Raw genomic sequence first — 16,584 nt, 5'->3', positions numbered from 1 at the left:
GAAGATGGAATTGAAGGCCTGATCCTTACTTAAAGAAAATATTTAAAAAAGGTTGTATTGGTTAAATATCTTGAAATTGCAAGATAAGTAGTCTTAAAGTCTGAATTTAGGGAGTACTGTCAGTTTGGAAATTGGCCTGAAGTTTGCAATGTAAAGCAGCTTCATATTTTTACAAGGCAAATAATGAATACATTTCTTTTTTTTACACTGGTTGTATATTTAAATATTTTATTTTACTTTTAGCACATCTCTCAGCAATCATTTACTTCCTGGAATGTAAACTTGTTCAAAACTGAAAAACTGGGCCGTCGAACTGCTTATTTTCCTCTATTTAACTTTATACAAGGGTTATAAACTGCATGTCTAAATCTGCCTCTAGTTAAATGTTGGAAAATCTATTGGTGTAACAGTTTCAAAGTAGAGATGCACTTATATAAAGAGTTATAAAGTCAATTTGTGACCTTTAACCTGACAATACAGGTAATAGTCAAATTCAATCTCTACTTAAGCACGATAATATAAAACTTGAGAACAGCTTGAAAATAATTTTATTCTGGCCTTCCTGCTGAAAGTCGTCAGTTATATATCTAGTGTGTGTGTGTGTGTGTGTGTGTGTGTGTGTGTGTGTGTGTGTGTGTGTGTGTGTGTGTGTGTGTGTGTGTGTGTGTCGGTGAGCAGCCACTGTAAAACATATTTGGATGAAGTGTGTTAGCTGTGTTTATTCCCTAGAGAGAATTGATCTTTACCTTAAAGCGGCAGTAGGTAATGTTTATAAAAATATGATTATACCCATTTGTTTTAAAAAATGACTCTGTCCTAACAGTTAAATCTGAGACAGATAACGTTGTCCTATAGCCATCTGCAGAAATACACTGTTCAGTCAGAAACAACCAATCAGAGACAAAAGGAGGATTTTAGTGCTATCAATCATCCTTGTGTATGTGTTGCAGCCGTACTAATGGCAGAGAAACAACTTACTGTTAGAGGAAAAACTGTTCATTGTTAGCCATGCTGATTGTCCTTATTATTCACGGTTGGTTCCGGTGAGGTGACGGAGCTATAGCACAGAAAAGATAAAGTGTTTTTAATAGTTTTTGAAACGGAGCTCCTTTGAATTGGTTCAGATGCCTAGAAATCCCTCGATATGATGCAAACTCCAGCCTCATCTTGTCACATTGGACATTCGGAGGATTAAAAATGAAAAGTGTTCAAAACATTCTATGTTAAAAGTGGAAGAATGATTGCAGCGATTTTACTTATGAGTCCACGGGTTCTGATTCAAGAAAAGAATGGTGGAGTAAATGTTGGAAGGATGCTGAGTGGCAGGCAGGAATGCAGGGTGCAGCCAAGGGAACCGTAATCCTGTTAACTGCCCAGCTGTGTTTGACGTCAAACTCATCAAGCCACCAACTGGAAGTGAGGAGCTCTCGTTAGGAGGGAAGGAAGGTGGAAAATCTTGAGAGCAACTAAGAAAAGAATATAGCCGATTATTCTTGAACCATCATTTTCACCTCACTCCATCAGGGCTGCTTGTGGCATTTATTCCTGTTTATTATGACTTGTGAAAATGTTTCTTTCATTTGATAATACAGTGGTCATAAAATACAGAAGAACTTTTTGTGCTCTTTGTAATTTCTCGATCCTCTCCTTTTAGACTGTGAGCACTTGATCCGCAGGATGCTGGTACTGGACCCGTCCAAGCGTCTGTCTTTGGCCCAGATTAAGGAGCACAAGTGGATGACTCTGGATGTTCCTGTACAGAGGCCGGTTCTGTACCAGCAGCCGCTGTCTGCAGAGGGCGAGGCCAGCGTCGGAGAGTACAGCGAGCAGGTCCTCCGCCTCATGCACAGCCTCGGCATCGATCAACACAAGACCATAGAGGTAAGGGCCAGGCGTGGCATCATTCTGCATATGTTAATGCAGTGCAGTAACTTCAAGTTGTAGAAGATGAACACTTCACCTAATTGTGCTCTTTTTCTCATTATTTCTGTAAAATAAAAGACAACATTCCTAATGTTATCGGTGTATTTTTTTTTTACAACTGTAATAAATCAGCATTTATGCAAGTAATGGGTGCCAGGATTATATGATTGTTATAAGTGAACTGATCAACAGTGTAATTCATTTTTGCAAGAAATCAACCTTTTGCTCAGTCAGGTACATTTTTGTAGAGTTGGGTGCGTTGTTGTCACAGATGGATGCTTTAGCTCAGAAGATAGATGTAAGAAACGACACAAAACACTGACTGAACCTGCACAGTGTGTAAGCATGTGCAATGACTAAACCATGTTATCCATATTGACCAAAAATAATTGTGATTATGGTGTTTTTTTTAATTTATTTATTTATTATTAAAGCAACCTTATGTCAGCCCAGTAGTGTGAGCTCTATGATCCAGATTCAAAACACAGATTTCAGGACCTTTGGAGCCAAACTTACTTTATCATAAATTTTTTTTTACATAAATGCCCATTTTAACTGCTACAATTTTAAAACTTTGTTAAATCTGCTCATTCTCCCGGGTGTTTAGGCATTTATTTTAATCACAATTACAGTTTATTTCATTTTTGTCCCAACAAATAATGTTGACATAATTAGCATTTGTATGTGATTTGTTGACGTTCGCACAGTTTGTGGGGAGATTTTGTCTCTGAACCAAAATTATGTTTGACTTGACACAATGAAAGAGACAACTTATGATCAATGCGTACCAAACATGGAGGAGTTGGTGTTATGTTGGGATTTCTGGCTGACGAGAGCTAAATGCATTGAATCCAAAGTACATAATAGGACAAGTGCACAAGCATAAGGAAAAATTTTATAATATAAAAAATAGGAAGAATGGTGTGAAGATCTCTGAATTATTGTGCACCAAGCAACTGACTGTCTAATCTGCCAGGATTATCTGAACCTGCATGCTGTTCTCAGTTTGTTCTATTCAGAATCTAATTTATGCATGCTCTGGGTTTTTCATCATGCTCCTTTAACACACAGTCTGTGGGCTGTATTTTTATCTTCCCTCTGCTCTCCATCTTCTGCAATGTCCCAGTTTCACACAGGGATGATTAAGGAATAATCTCATCAGATGTTAGAAGCTGTCACATTTAAGTCATCTTTAAAAGAAAAAAAAAAAAAGGCAGGAGTGTGAACTTGAATTTGCAGACTCCAGCACTTATCCCGTCTGTCATCCTCCAGTCTCTGCAGAACAAAAGCTACAACCACTTTGCTGCTATTTACTACCTACTGGTGGAGCGGCTCAAGGCACATCGCTGCAGCTTCCCTGTTGAACAAAGGCTCGACGCTCGCCAGCGGCGCCCCAGCACCATCGCTGAACAGACCGTCATCAAGGTAACAGCAGAGCTTCAGAGCATCTGAATAATGTGTGCTGATTAGTATCAGTGCTTCTCTGATCAAAGCTGCGTCATTCACACCTGCACCCTGGAACAAATGGACAGAGAGGGCCCAATTATTTATTTATCCATCTCTTCTTTGCTCTCGCTCAGCCTTGATCTTAATGCGTTGCCCTCGATTACATTATTCATTATTTTCCTGTCTGTGAACACTTCTCACATCCCAGGGAAACTTGTCTTTAATTTGCCTCACCATTTAGGATGCAGTTATTCTCTGTATGAAGCTTTAACGTTAAATCTACTGCAATGGTTTTGTGTGCATTACCCTATACTTCCTGGCTATAAATTATATACAGAACTACTGAGGAGAATTATACCACATATGATGATTTATATACAACATTGCCTTGGTTTTGGTCATTTTACCATTTGGAACCGTAATGTGAGGCTCTCAAAATTATTTATGGTCACAAATTTGGTTTCTCTTAAAGTTTCATCAACATTTACCACAAGGCTAATGTTTGACTTAAAATGTCCCTTACTAAAAGCGAAATTATTCTCTAAATTAATGTTAATTTAAATTATTTATATCAAAGCCTTTCTTTAAATCTATCATGTCTTTCTTCTGCTTAAAGAACTCATTGTAAACCTTTGCTTAATTAGTTTTAAGTTGTATCATAAAATGAACTTTATACTGTGATCCATAATATATTTTTTACTGATCAGGTTTTTTCTGGCACATGCTCTTTCCAGTTTTCTTTGTCGACTGAACAGCTGATTTTGTTTAGTTTTTTTATTCATAAACAGATTGTTTGGTTGAGGTTGTAGCTCTAAGCCCCATAGAAAATGAGGGAATTATAAATTACTGACATATGTTATTAAAGTAACTTTTATTAAAGAATGTGTTATTTATATATTACTATATCTTTCCAGCTTTTTCAGCAACAGTTCCTGGTTTACCTTAATGTGGTCATAAAAATTGTTAAAAACATTACTTCTGTCTTGGCATTTCTTCCACCTCACAGTCCACCAGCGCTTCAGCACAGGTGGGGCTGCCCCTGCAGGGTGTACGCTTTTTGTGTCCCCCCACCGTTCCCCAATCCACCTCTGACGCCTGCAACTTCCCCCAGACCGCATCTCCTCTGGAGCAGAATTTCATGGTGGAGGACATCAGCACGCCCAAAGTAGGTCCAAGAGGGTGCATGAGGGTGCGTTTTTGTTTGTGTCTCTGCATCCATGTCCCTTCTAATTCCCACTTGTTTTTAAGTATTAGTTAGAACTGTCATTATCAGCATGTGACTTAGCTGTGTTCACTTGAGGTAAACCAGACTTGCGTGTGAGCGTGCGTGTGCACGTGTGTGTGCACACCAGACTCCTTTGAGGTTTGGAGCGTCGACCTGCTTGAGTGCAGCTGACACGTCCTCTTATGTAAGCACTCAGCCACATTCACATCAGACAGGACAGCTGCCTGTCCTGCACGGCTCCACACACACTGTGCTCTCCTTTTCATCAATGCCAACCAGCGACCTTTACCTCCAGGCCTGCTGTTTCCCTGACCTCCTGTTCCAGAACATAGACATTGTTCATCTGTCGCGTCGGTTTCACACACCTTCAGGCGTTCACGAAATGCTCAGTTAAAGCTTTTTTTTCCATCTTACCCCCCCTTTTCACAGCTTCCATAAAGAATGACTTGTAAGTCTGCGTGTGTGTTTGGTAAGCAGAACGAAGCGGTAAGTAAGGGGGCATGTTATCTGCTTGAATGGAGTCTGGTTATGTAAGCGGTCCTGTGATGATGATGTGACCTAATGCGGAGCCGAGTGAACACACATGGACAGGAAGCTGCTGTGCTACCCTCCGCGATCTCACCGCCCAGACTTCCCGCCCCTCAGCCAACAAATAATTTTTTTTCTTCCTCGCCATTGGGCAAGCTTCCTCCTCCTGTTTCTTTTTTTAACTGCCCCCTCGCTTTTCATTCAGCTTCGCCCTTCTCCACTCTTTTCGATCGTTTCACGTCTGTATCCCCATGACCTGCAGCGTCTTTGTATCTCAGCTCTCAATGTGTTTTTTTACTCGATGTGAGTCTGTTAGATAACAGCATTCCTATCTCGGCACACTAAAGAAAGCAGATGTGGATCTGGGCAAAGCTGTTCTTTCTAGATCAACACCAGGCTTTGTTGTTACTGCAGCAGTCAATACAGATGATCTGTGTGTGTGACTGCATACGGGCTTGCAAAATTACTCATAACCCTTGAACTGTTTCACTTTTTATCACATTAACAAATGCAAAGCTCAATGTATTTTATGATTGATCAACTCCATGCAATAAAAAGGATCCTTGTATTATTATTATTTATTTAGTTATTTTTTTTGCAGATGCAAGTCTACAAAGATCTTGTGGAGCATATTTCAGTACATCATGTGAACAACTACTAAGACCTGGCTGTCATTTTACAGGGTTCAAATGAGTTCTTGAAGTCCTTGAAATTAGTTGAATTTCAATTAGATGTTCTCATCTAAAGTTCTTCATACTCAAAACAGTGCAGTTTTGCAATAAACCTCATCTAAAACATTTTTTCTAATGTTTGAATAACATTTGAAAACATTATTTATAATTGAGCAAAAGTTACAAAAAAAATCTTTAATTTGGATATTTTTAACTGACCTAAAGCAAGAGAAGTTTGATCTAATTTAACTTCAGACTGAGGAAAGAAAAAGTATTTGTTGTCTCATTGGGTGTATGTAAGCATCTGGTTTCAAATTTATGTTGCATTTATACATTTTAATTTGAGCAGGAACGTCGTGACCTTAACGTGCAACGCTTAGATTGAGCCAGTGGGAATAATATTGATCTGTTTAATTGAAACATAAATTGTCTTATATTTTATATGTTGAAGTTTTTGAAATTATGGGACTTGCTTTGTTAAGTTAGTTTTTGTGAAGGAAGCGCTGCATGTAGCTTACTTCAGGTGCTTTGGTCTGTTGAGAGCAAAATGGAATGTTTCGGCGTTTATATAAATTGATATGTGTTCATAACACACCCTTCGACATGGTGGTGACAGCATCATGCTACGGGGATTGGTTTCGTCATCTTTCTTGTGGTCAGAGTTGATGGGTAAAAGTCGATGGAGTTAAACACAGCAGTCCTAGAATAAAACCTTTGATAGAATGTGAAAAAGATCAAGAAGTATTAACACTTTTGAGGGATGTTATTCAAGTGTCGTTCAAACCCTTTTTTTTTTGTCACTGTTTTTTTTTTGCCCTACAGTTTTAGCCACGCAGTCATTCTTCCGTCTCTCTTTCTCCATCTTAGGTGAACGGATGTCTCCTAGACCCCCTCCCTCCCACTACTGTCCTTCGCAAGTCCTCTACCTCATCGCCCAGCAACATGATGGAGACATCGATTGATGAGGGCATTGAGACTGAGGAGCCGGATGCAGAGGACGATCCTGCCCACCTGCTGTCAGCCTATCAGACGGCTCGATTTGGCCAGCGGCGGCACACCCTGTCTGAGGTCACCAACCAGCCAGGACCTTCAAATCAAGGTTTGACGTCACGTTCATATCTAATCGCAGAGACAAAGTGTCCATCAGGTCCTTGATCTCACTGGGATCTTCTCAGGTAAATTGTTCAGTCTGGGGCACAACCCATCCATGGGAAGCGTGGACTCAGATATTGGCTACGACATGGGCTCGGCACACAGTGACCTGGGCCTGCTGGAGGACTCCCCGTCCCTCAGCGAAGTGATGCCAGCCAGCAGCCCCGCTGCCAGCTGCAGCCCTGCACCTTTCATGATGGCGAGACCCCCAAACCCAGCAATGGCTGCCCTGACATCCCAGCACAGGGAGACGCACAACCGTTCCCCGATCAGCTTCAGAGAAGGACGCCGTGCATCCGATACCTCCCTCACACAAGGTCAGAGCCAACAGGGTTCAATTATTTCCTCAAATTGTTTTTTGTTTTTGCGAGCAGACAGATTACATTTACTCTACAATGAGTGAATATCTTTTGGGATTTAAAAGTAGGCCTTAATTTAAGACAGAAGTCTCATATCCATCCTATAGAGTTGCTGTCCTGCTTTTTTAGTTTTTCTTTGGTCCTGCACACCTGAATCAATTGGTTGGATTATGTCCTCTGGTTGTGAATAGGTTTACAAATGACCCAAACTGGTCTGAAACCCTTCACTGATTTACCAATTTTGCTTCCCATATCTAAGTAATGTTTATATAGCAGCTTTAATAGTCTTTATCTTAAGAATGCTCTATTGTTTAATAATCACATGCAAACACTGAAAACAGTATAAAGGTTTATAAAATAGTGAATTGGAGGAGTCTTAAGAATAAAGAAATTTGCACCTCCCTTTTCATATAAGATATGAAAGTCAGAACCTCTTTCTTTTATCCCATAATAATGCAAAACATTCCTTGCAGTCACACAAAGGAACCAAATTCAATAGAGAAAAGCTTGTCTAACTACATTGTGCCGAAGGCATTGAGTAAAGAGTCAATGAACTTTATTTAAACAAACCAGACCTGCTTCATCGTAATGAACCAAGTACAGAGTGAACTCCAGATTTAAAGGCAGCCAATTAAAGTTATGGGAGCTGGTTTTACCTCGATTTATTCTCTGAGCTGCAGAACAGATCATTTTTCCATTACTGTATTCCATTATGTATTAAATTGTAAGGCAAAACAAGGTAGCGAATGCTAATTGGAAGGTCTTCTCTGTTTTTACTATCCAGATTTTTTAAATCTAATTGACACTGAGCTTTACTCCGCTAGCTCACAGTGCCTTTTGAAAGTATTGTAACTTTTCACATTTTCTCATGTCAGGATTCACACGTTGATGTATTTCATTTAATTTTTATACCAACAAATGACCCCAAAAGAGCTGCAGCTGTAGCAGAAAAGAGTGATTGTAAACAGTACTGACTCAGACTTGAATATAAATGCACACCCGACTTTGTCAGTTGAATCCCAAAATGACACGCTGAAGTTTGTGATGCTAACAGGACTGTAGCTTCCTACAGATTTAAAGCATCTCAACATGAACTAGAGCTGACTATGTCTGTTGGAGAACAATGTGAATTGCAAGTGAGTTTACTTTGATTTTTCCAAGTCTCATAGTTAAGATGAAGGAACTTTGATCCTAATAAAGCTCCTCCCTTAACTCTTCACACTTTCAGACACGCACATGTGTGTTTTATGTCTTTAAAATCACATATATGTGTTTCTGTCGTTAGACTGTCTGAGTGTCGCTCCCCTCCTCTTTCACATGCCTTTTTTTCCCTGCTCCCTCTTCCCGTCTCTCATCCTCTCGGTTTCTCTTGATGACGACAACGGCGATGATTCACCTTGTGAATCAGAGGCACATTTTGAAGGTTTCAGCCCACATATTTCTCTCTCTTCCTCTCCCTCAACCCATATCCCAATGCCTCCACTCATCTTTTAACTCACTTTCTGTCTCGGTGGTGCTTGTTCCCTCTCTTTCCAAAAGCTGCAGTCTCTAGATTTCTTTCTTCTGCACATCAGAGGGAAATGGAAGCCAAAACACAAGGAGGGGGTTTGCTAAACAACCTCCATATACCTTTTGGTGTTTATAGTTTTACCGTATATTTGTTTTGTTTTTTTTTTACTTATGTGCCTGCTGGTTGTAAATCACCTGTATTAAGGCCAAGTGAAGCTGATTTTACTCTTGAGTTAAAAATATGGATCCTCCCTGGCTTAGCTCTGACAGGCTGCAGTGTGCACTCCCAGTTGGTGTTTGCAGTTATTAATTTATTTTCCATAATCTTCTTTGGAGGGTGTTGATGCTGCGGATTCTTTTGCGTCAGACTGCTGACTCCGGTTTTAAATAACTCCCACCACCTCAGTGAGTCAGGTCCCATCGTTCACAGCCCAGGCTCGTCACCACTGGATGGAACTTATCAGAGCTGTTTGCTGTTTCACGCAAACACACACACACACTGTCTCGTATATATAAATATATACACACACAGCTGACGTCCATCCAGTGTCAGAAAGATCGACAAAGCCTCAGCAGTCTGACGTCAGAGAGGATTAGGCCCGTTTCTGTACAGGGATGGAGCCGGAGCTGGAGGTTCAAGTCGGTTGAGTTTATAGAAACAAAGACTCAGGTTCATTCATCTTTCAGTCATCTAATCAGTGGTGAAATTTAGCTAGTATGTAAGCCACATTCTGCCATTTTGTATGGTGTGTTTAATTTTTAGTTTTGTGGCCAGAGGCCATACTTTTATGCTTCAATGTAACAGAGACATATTTGTCTTTCCCTATTAACTCTGCATTCGATGAGTATCAGACATTTGAAAATCTACTTTTATTTTTTACCTTTCAAGCAGCCATTATTGCAAACCCTTACAGGTCGTACCTCTTTATTCTGAAATTTTACAGAATCCTTTTTTTTTTGTTGTTGCCTATTAAATTATCTGTCAGTAAAGTTAACAGAATCCCATTGTTGGATTGAATTACTATGGAGCTAGATGGAGTAAATTTTTACACTTTACAGATTTAAAAAAATTTTTTTAGCATTTTTTAACTGATTTTGCATTTTAATTGAAAATTAGGAAAGTAATAGATGATTAAGAAACTAATAATAATTCACTGGATAAACATTTGAGTTCATAACGAATATCATTACTATTGTAGGCAGATTAGATCCCATGCATCTATTGAAACTATGTTTATGTCAGTCTTTGGAGCTGAGATTTGACTCAGAGTTGTAAAAATTCTTGTGGGTACTTCTGAATGGAGGTTTTCTTGTTGAAAATTGTCACTGTTTTAATCAGTTCTATTTGGCTTCTGCTTTCAGGTCTGGTGGCGTTTCGGCAGCACCTCCAAAACCTGGCGAGGACCAAAGGCATCTTAGAGCTGAACAAAGTCCAGATGCTGGTGGAGCAGATGGGCTCTGGAGATGGGGCAGTCTCCAGCCTCCTGGGACCACAGCATCATTTGCACAACCTGCTTGAGGTTGGTTTTGGGTCTTTATCCCCCCCCCGCACCCCCTGCTTCCCCAATAACCAGTTCTCAGATTCACCCCTGCATCCCTCCTGATGTAATATTGTACATAAAAAAAAGTTATAATCGTACACAAGCAGCCGCGCTGTTGTGTAACCCCGGGAGAGGCAGCCAACTCCGGCTTGTTTACTGTCTCCCGTCCCCCTGGAGCTCCGAGCCCCGGCCAAAATGAATGCAGCCATTGTTGAAATGCGTCGGACTCGCCCATAGAAATGACAAGAACTACAATCACACGCACAAAAAAAACCCCAGGCAAACACACTTATACACACACACACACACACACAACAAAACAGGAACCGTCCGAGAAACAGAACTGTTGCTATCTTCTAAACAAAACCCCAAATGAGCACAAACAAGATCTTCTTGTTTTGTTTTTTCTTTCTTGTTTGTTTATTTTTTTGTCCATTTTCATTATGCAATAAAGCTTCTCTTTGTTGGTTATGACCCTTGAAGCCCCCATCATCCTTTTAACTAGCTTTCATTCCATTTACCTAATGTGAAATCCCTCTGGTACACACCATTTAGGAAAAGGCATCAGGCCGATGAGTCGCCACGCAGGCATCTGTGCAGAACAAAGCAAAGCTTACTCCGTGAAGCTCCGTGAAGCATCCAGACCCTGACACCGCTTTTATTGTTTGACAGAGGTGGGCAGGGAGGATCTGTGGGGATTTTTGTTTCCAATGTTTTATGTTTTTAATTAAAGGGCGAGACCTGCAAGCAGCAGGAGGGCCTAGCTTTATACCCAGGTGAAGCCCAGCCGCCTCTCCTGTCCCGCAGACAGAGTTTGGAAACACAGTACCTCACACACAGGCTGCAGGTACAGTCACCATTACTCACTGACCGGTTTTACAAGCTCACACATGTTTGCACTCGACACCCAGCTGTAGCTGCTGTACTGAGTAGTTGTTGATGTCGTTCGCAAATTAACAAAAACGTAAAACAACTGAAGATTAGCATCACATTTTGCAACCATCTTAGTCATAATTATTAGTTGAAATGTCCATTCTTTTTTTCTTTTTGCCCAGAAGGCCAACATCTTGGCAAACAGTCCTGCTAGCTGTCAGATTTTCTGTAAGGAGACTCCTCGAAGTTTAGAGCAGCAGCTGCAGGAGCACAGGTAAAACAAAAATGTCTCCTCTGAGCTCTCCTCTTCTTTTCTGAATCCCTGGTGATTTCTGTTCACAGAACCTCACAAAAGTATTCAAATCCTTAAATCCTTTCAGTAATTGTCTCATTATGACAACATGAAATCTGCTGCTAGTACAAATGTTAGCTTTGCCCTCCACGAATCTGAGAGACGGAGAGGAATAAAGTTAGTGTTAGAAAAAATGAGGGAAATATGCTCTACTGTATATAAAGCTTAATACAAAATGTTTTGTGTGATGGAAAACTAACTTTGCATATCATCATGAACACTATCATGGCTGAAGGTTCGTGCAGTGGGAAAAGACATTCTTTAACAGAGACAGAGACGGGGCGCAATCCTGTTAGATGCTTTAAAATACTTGAAACATTGTGGTCCAGTTAAGGTGGACATCAAATCTGGTGTAAGACTTGAAAATCATCCAGAATTACAGTATTTAGCAAAACAGAACTGTCAGAATTGTGAAAACGTGTAGAAATGCTTTAGCACGTTGTTTCTGCAGGAAGCCAAGCTGACACAGTGACACAGCCTGGTGAACGGACTGATGCTCCATTTTGTTCAGCATCTTCCATGTTGCTGTGCTGATTTCATGCCGAGCATTTTTTTTTTCCCTTTGCTTCTCATGTGATTCTGATGAGCAGAGCCGCTTTAAGTAGGCTGCTTTGTTTCAGTCCCATGAACATTTTTATCACATTTCTATGAACTGTTTCATTCCAATAAAGACGTTCCCAACTCTATAGCTACAGCTCTCCATCCTTCTTTGTTAGATACATTTTTTTTCTTGTAAAACACACATGCAGCAGTTTAGTGATTTAGATATTTAGTTCCCCTTTTCCTATGTTTTCTGATTGTTTTTTTTAAATGCTTTGTGCTAATTTAATGCCTCCTTCCAGACTGAACCAGAAGAGGATGTATCTGCAGCAGTCGCAAGGAATGGGCTTGCAGGCCTACTTCAAGCAGATGCAGATAGCTGAAGGCTCCTACCCTCCGGTGGGCCCCGCTATGGACCCCACAGCGCCTCCGGGCCCCCCGCAGGGCCCCGCCATGCCAGCGGGCGGCCAGCAGCCGCAGCAGCAAGGCAGCTCTCAGGCCGCCGCCCCTTTTGGCCACGCCCTCAGCCTGAGCCCCTTACTGGAGCCGGGGGAAGGCGTGGTTTACGACCCCTACATGAGCCATCACCACTACACTCAACATCTGCCTCACGGAGCCCACCTCCACCCCCAGCTCCACCCCCATCTGCCTCAAGATGCTTCCAGCTGCGGCCTGGGCTTCAGCTTCCCTCCTGGCTGTGAACAGCCCGTCCTCGGTCCCCCTCCCGAGGCTCTTCCACCAGACCAGTATGAGCTGTCCATGAACCCCCCCTCGCTGCTGCATCCCGCTCCAGGAGAGGTGGAGGCCAGGGCCGCGCCCGGGGTTCTGGGCGGGCCGGCCCAGTCGGACAGCCTGGGGATGAGCGAGCTGCCCGCTTCCCTGCTGGACAGCGAGATGATGGAGACCGTGGACTCCCAGCAGGGCTTCGTACTGGTCAACTGAACCCGACCGAGGAGTTCATTGTTGTTCTTACAGAGCGGTGTTAAGCAGCAACGCAGCATTAAGAGCAGGGAGAATGGAGATGTAAGCGGAGGTCATAAGCGTAGCAGCAGGGAAGGAAGTGTTCACTTTTGTGCAACTAATAGAAACTTCATTTCTTAGTTGTAAGAAGCCTCAACATTTGTACCAAAATCCTCCCTCAACCTACCTCCCTTTCTCCTTCTGCACCCCCTGTTGTAGTTCCCATCTGCCCTCGCAAGGCAGCATGGAGGCCTGTCGCCGTGCCGACGCGGCGAGGCTGCCGTCGCCGCGTGCGCTGAGCCGTTTAACGGGACCGGCGGAGGGGGATGCCGCAGCATTTCGTCGAGAAATGGTTTGAGAGCAAACTAATTTAGGGACTTGAAACTGAACGGCAACCAAAAGCACAAAGGCTGGTCGTGCTTTTTAAGTTACCGTTGGAGACAGTAAGGCGGGCTCTGAATGAGACTTCTGTGGGTTTTTTATTCAATTCGTTTGGAGAAGACGGGGATGAGGGGGGCAAACCAAGTGAGCAGGAGAAGATGGTCCTCATTTATCACGGTACCACAAATATCAACGCAAATTCAAGCGATTCAAGCTGGTGGTTTGTGCAGTTATATTGTAGAGTCATAAACAGGTTTTAACACTATCACTTTGACACACAAATGTAACAAATACCTGCTATGGCGTTGCATTTCTTAACCGTTAATGACATCTTTTTTTTTTTTTTGTCTGTTTTCTTTATTTTTTTTGTGATGTTTGATTCATAAATTCTAACTACTGATCTCAAGCTATTTCCAACACTACTGATTGCTGTTCCAGTTCACCCATTACTATGATTACCAGTTCAGTGGGCCACGCCTTCGCCTGGTAAATGAGGGCTGATGTCGATTCAACGGAAAGTGGAGCGTTGGTGGTGAACGTGTGTTTCTGTGGCAATACTGAAGCAATATTAATCCTTGAATGTTGAGGGGCGGGGCGGTCGCAAACGGAAGCCTCTGATTGGTTCCCAGCCACCTCCAGGTCAGCGGTGATGTCACTGGAGCGGATGATGTAAGCGGGAGATAATCTCACCTCTGTTCCTGCTGGAAAACGTTTCATGGTGGTTCCTGTGGTGAAGTCGACGAAACTGTTTAGTTTTTCCCCAGTAATAATCATTTAGAGCATTAATTTAATCAAAATCTTTGTGAAAAATGGAAGAAACACTGTAATTGCCCTGCAAACATCAAAAGTTATCTTTTTAAGGTATTCTGTGAACGGAGGTTTAATCAAATCAGAAACAGTGTTTTTAGATTTCTTAAACCTTTTCCACAGTCCTTGTTTTAGAGATTATTTCTGGTTTACTTCCTCTGCTCCAGTCATGCCTCTGCTGTGTTTTTTTGTTGTTTGTTTTTTTTAAAGTAAATAACCCCCTTAAAGATTTTCTGAGTGGATTCTTTCCTTTGACATTGCGGCTGCTGTGAGATGAAGCCCAGTATCCTTCTGCTAACAGAGGATCTCATTTGTTTCCTCACCCTTTGTTTTTTTGTGTGTGTGTTTTACTTTAACGGCACTCGGACTGTGTTCAATCTGCTAGATTTCCCTCAGACAGATGATCGATCGTCACGACAGCAGTTGAGATGAGATTATGGTACCGCGACCATCTGCCAGACCGTGCGGCTTGTGGTGGTTTGTGGTTAAACTGTAGGAAGGTTTGGAGTCGGATCCAGCAGCAGACCGAGGTGTTCGTTCAGATTCGTCTGACCCAGAGTTGAAACTGACAGTTGAACCGTCAACAAAAGATGGTCTGACCTTGGTTGTTTGTCATGTGTGGAAAGTTTGAGTGAATCAACCCAATGATCCAAGTATTTCTTAGTTTGACCAACATTTTTTTAAATTTTTTAGTCGGATTTATTGACCAAGAAAAGTAGCATGTAACTGTGAAGTGGAAGGAAACTGATGAGTGGGTTTTAAACACATCAACAAGCCTTTATGTGAACCGTTTCATCACATAAAGGCGTCAGCCATTAGGGGGCTGAATACAAAAAGTGGTGGCAGCATCATGCTGTGGGGTTGCAGGGACAAGGAACCTGGAATATTTCACAACTGTGCGCTTCTTTGGCTTATTTGGTCACTTACTTGGTTGTTAATACCTTCAGCAGACTCAGTTGACCAGAATGAAATGCAGGCCTATTGCGAAATTCACCTCGTAGTCACATTAACAGTTCCACCCTTCAATTTACAAACTCGGCATGTTGCTCTTGTCGTAATCCAGCCGTAGTTTGACAGGGTAAAAAAAAAAGCTCACACCCCGCTTGTGGGTTTAAATGTCCATTAGATAGAAATAAAGAGTGAAGCAAAAATATTTGAGGCTTGGCATAAGAGAGGGAGGGGAGTTGCCTTTGTGAATGGTCAGACTGAAAGATCTACCAGAGGATCTTGGGAGGTTGAACACTGGAGCACTTTCACTACAGGGAAGAAGTGACGGAGGAGAAAGACGTGGGGAAGGTTTGCGGTTTTCTTGCGGACGAAGCGTCCTCAAGGACGAAGCGTCCTCAAGGACGAAGCGGGAGGACGCTTCGTCGTCTCTCCTCCCCAACAATAACGGACACAAAACCCATTTTCTTTCGAGGAAAGACCAGACGAGCGTGACACTTTATGTGACCGTCGGTCTGAATCTGAGAAACAGCAAAACTTGTCAGTTTATTATGATGAGTGTCCTTTGTGTGGCTGTAGTGAATCCTCGCCCCGGGGGAGTTGTGTTGAATAGTGTTCAGTGTGCCTTTTTACTTCTTTTCAATCTAAATACGAATGACTATTCCTGGTTTGGCTCCTGTGTCGTTTACTTTACTATTACTTCCTCTCTGTTTTTATGATTTGTTTGTTTTTTCCTAAACATAAGTAGAACCAGGTTTTCCAAAGGTACCAAAGTCCCTCAGAAGTTTCCCTGTACAACCCACCAGGTGGAGTTTTGGAGCTTCTTTAGTTTCTTCTGTTGTTTTTATTTTTATTTTTTCTAGCTGGTCAATCTGTGTATGCCATTGAAAAGTATTATAGCAATATTTCTCTAGCTGAAGACTAAAGTCATAAAGATTCTAGTGGATGTGTTTCCAGGTATCATAATTTCACCTCTCGCTGATTTAAAAACAAAAGTCAATCAATAGAAATCCAGTTTTATATTTACCGTCATTGATGTTGACCACACATAAGCTAACTTGCTGTTGAGATTAAAAAGGTTTATTGAACAGAGTCGGGTGTGTTTCTTTCATGTTTGTGTTTGTCTTGGTTAATCAGTGGGTTAAAGGACTCGTCCTGCTCCGATTGGGGTTCCTGCTAAGGTCATCCATCCATTAGTCTGTCCACTATCAGTCATTCAGTCCACCTCAATCTTAATGTATCTATTCATTTATTAATTTCATCCATGATCTGTCATTTATCTTAAAGTCCTGGTATTCATGGACCAATCCATGCATCGTTCCGTCAGTCCATCTATTATTCTGCCCATTCACTTATGAATCTCCCTATTTTC

At 41.8% G+C, this 16,584-nt stretch overlaps 1 protein-coding gene across 2 annotated transcripts in view; it reads left to right on the top strand.

Annotated features, from left to right (window-relative positions):
- Positions 1-16,304, top strand: part of sik2b (salt-inducible kinase 2b) — a 47,343-nt gene extending 31,039 nt beyond the window's left edge. Inside the window, exons 7-15 of one of the 2 annotated variants that reach the window (XM_055029004.1) lie at positions 1,655-1,881; positions 3,196-3,348; positions 4,376-4,534; positions 6,661-6,892; positions 6,969-7,262; positions 10,176-10,333; positions 11,088-11,201; positions 11,413-11,501; positions 12,422-16,304. In XM_055029004.1, coding sequence (XP_054884979.1) covers positions 1,655-1,881; positions 3,196-3,348; positions 4,376-4,534; positions 6,661-6,892; positions 6,969-7,262; positions 10,176-10,333; positions 11,088-11,201; positions 11,413-11,501; positions 12,422-13,061 — 2,066 coding nt within the window. In that variant the 3' untranslated portion in view covers positions 13,062-16,304. Of the gene's footprint in view, positions 1-1,654; positions 1,882-3,195; positions 3,349-4,375; positions 4,535-6,660; positions 6,893-6,968; positions 7,263-10,175; positions 10,334-11,087; positions 11,202-11,409; positions 11,502-12,421 lie in introns of both variants that reach the window. The other variant, XM_055029002.1, reaches the window with a different exon arrangement.
- Positions 16,305-16,584: the final 280 nt, after the last annotated feature.

The sequence above is a fragment of the Poeciliopsis prolifica genome, unplaced genomic scaffold, assembly GCF_027474105.1.
Source record: "Poeciliopsis prolifica strain line A6 unplaced genomic scaffold, Auburn_PproV2 SCAFFOLD004, whole genome shotgun sequence".
NCBI lineage: Eukaryota > Metazoa > Chordata > Actinopteri > Cyprinodontiformes > Poeciliidae > Poeciliopsis > Poeciliopsis prolifica.
This window is presented reverse-complemented; position numbering and strand designations above follow the sequence as displayed.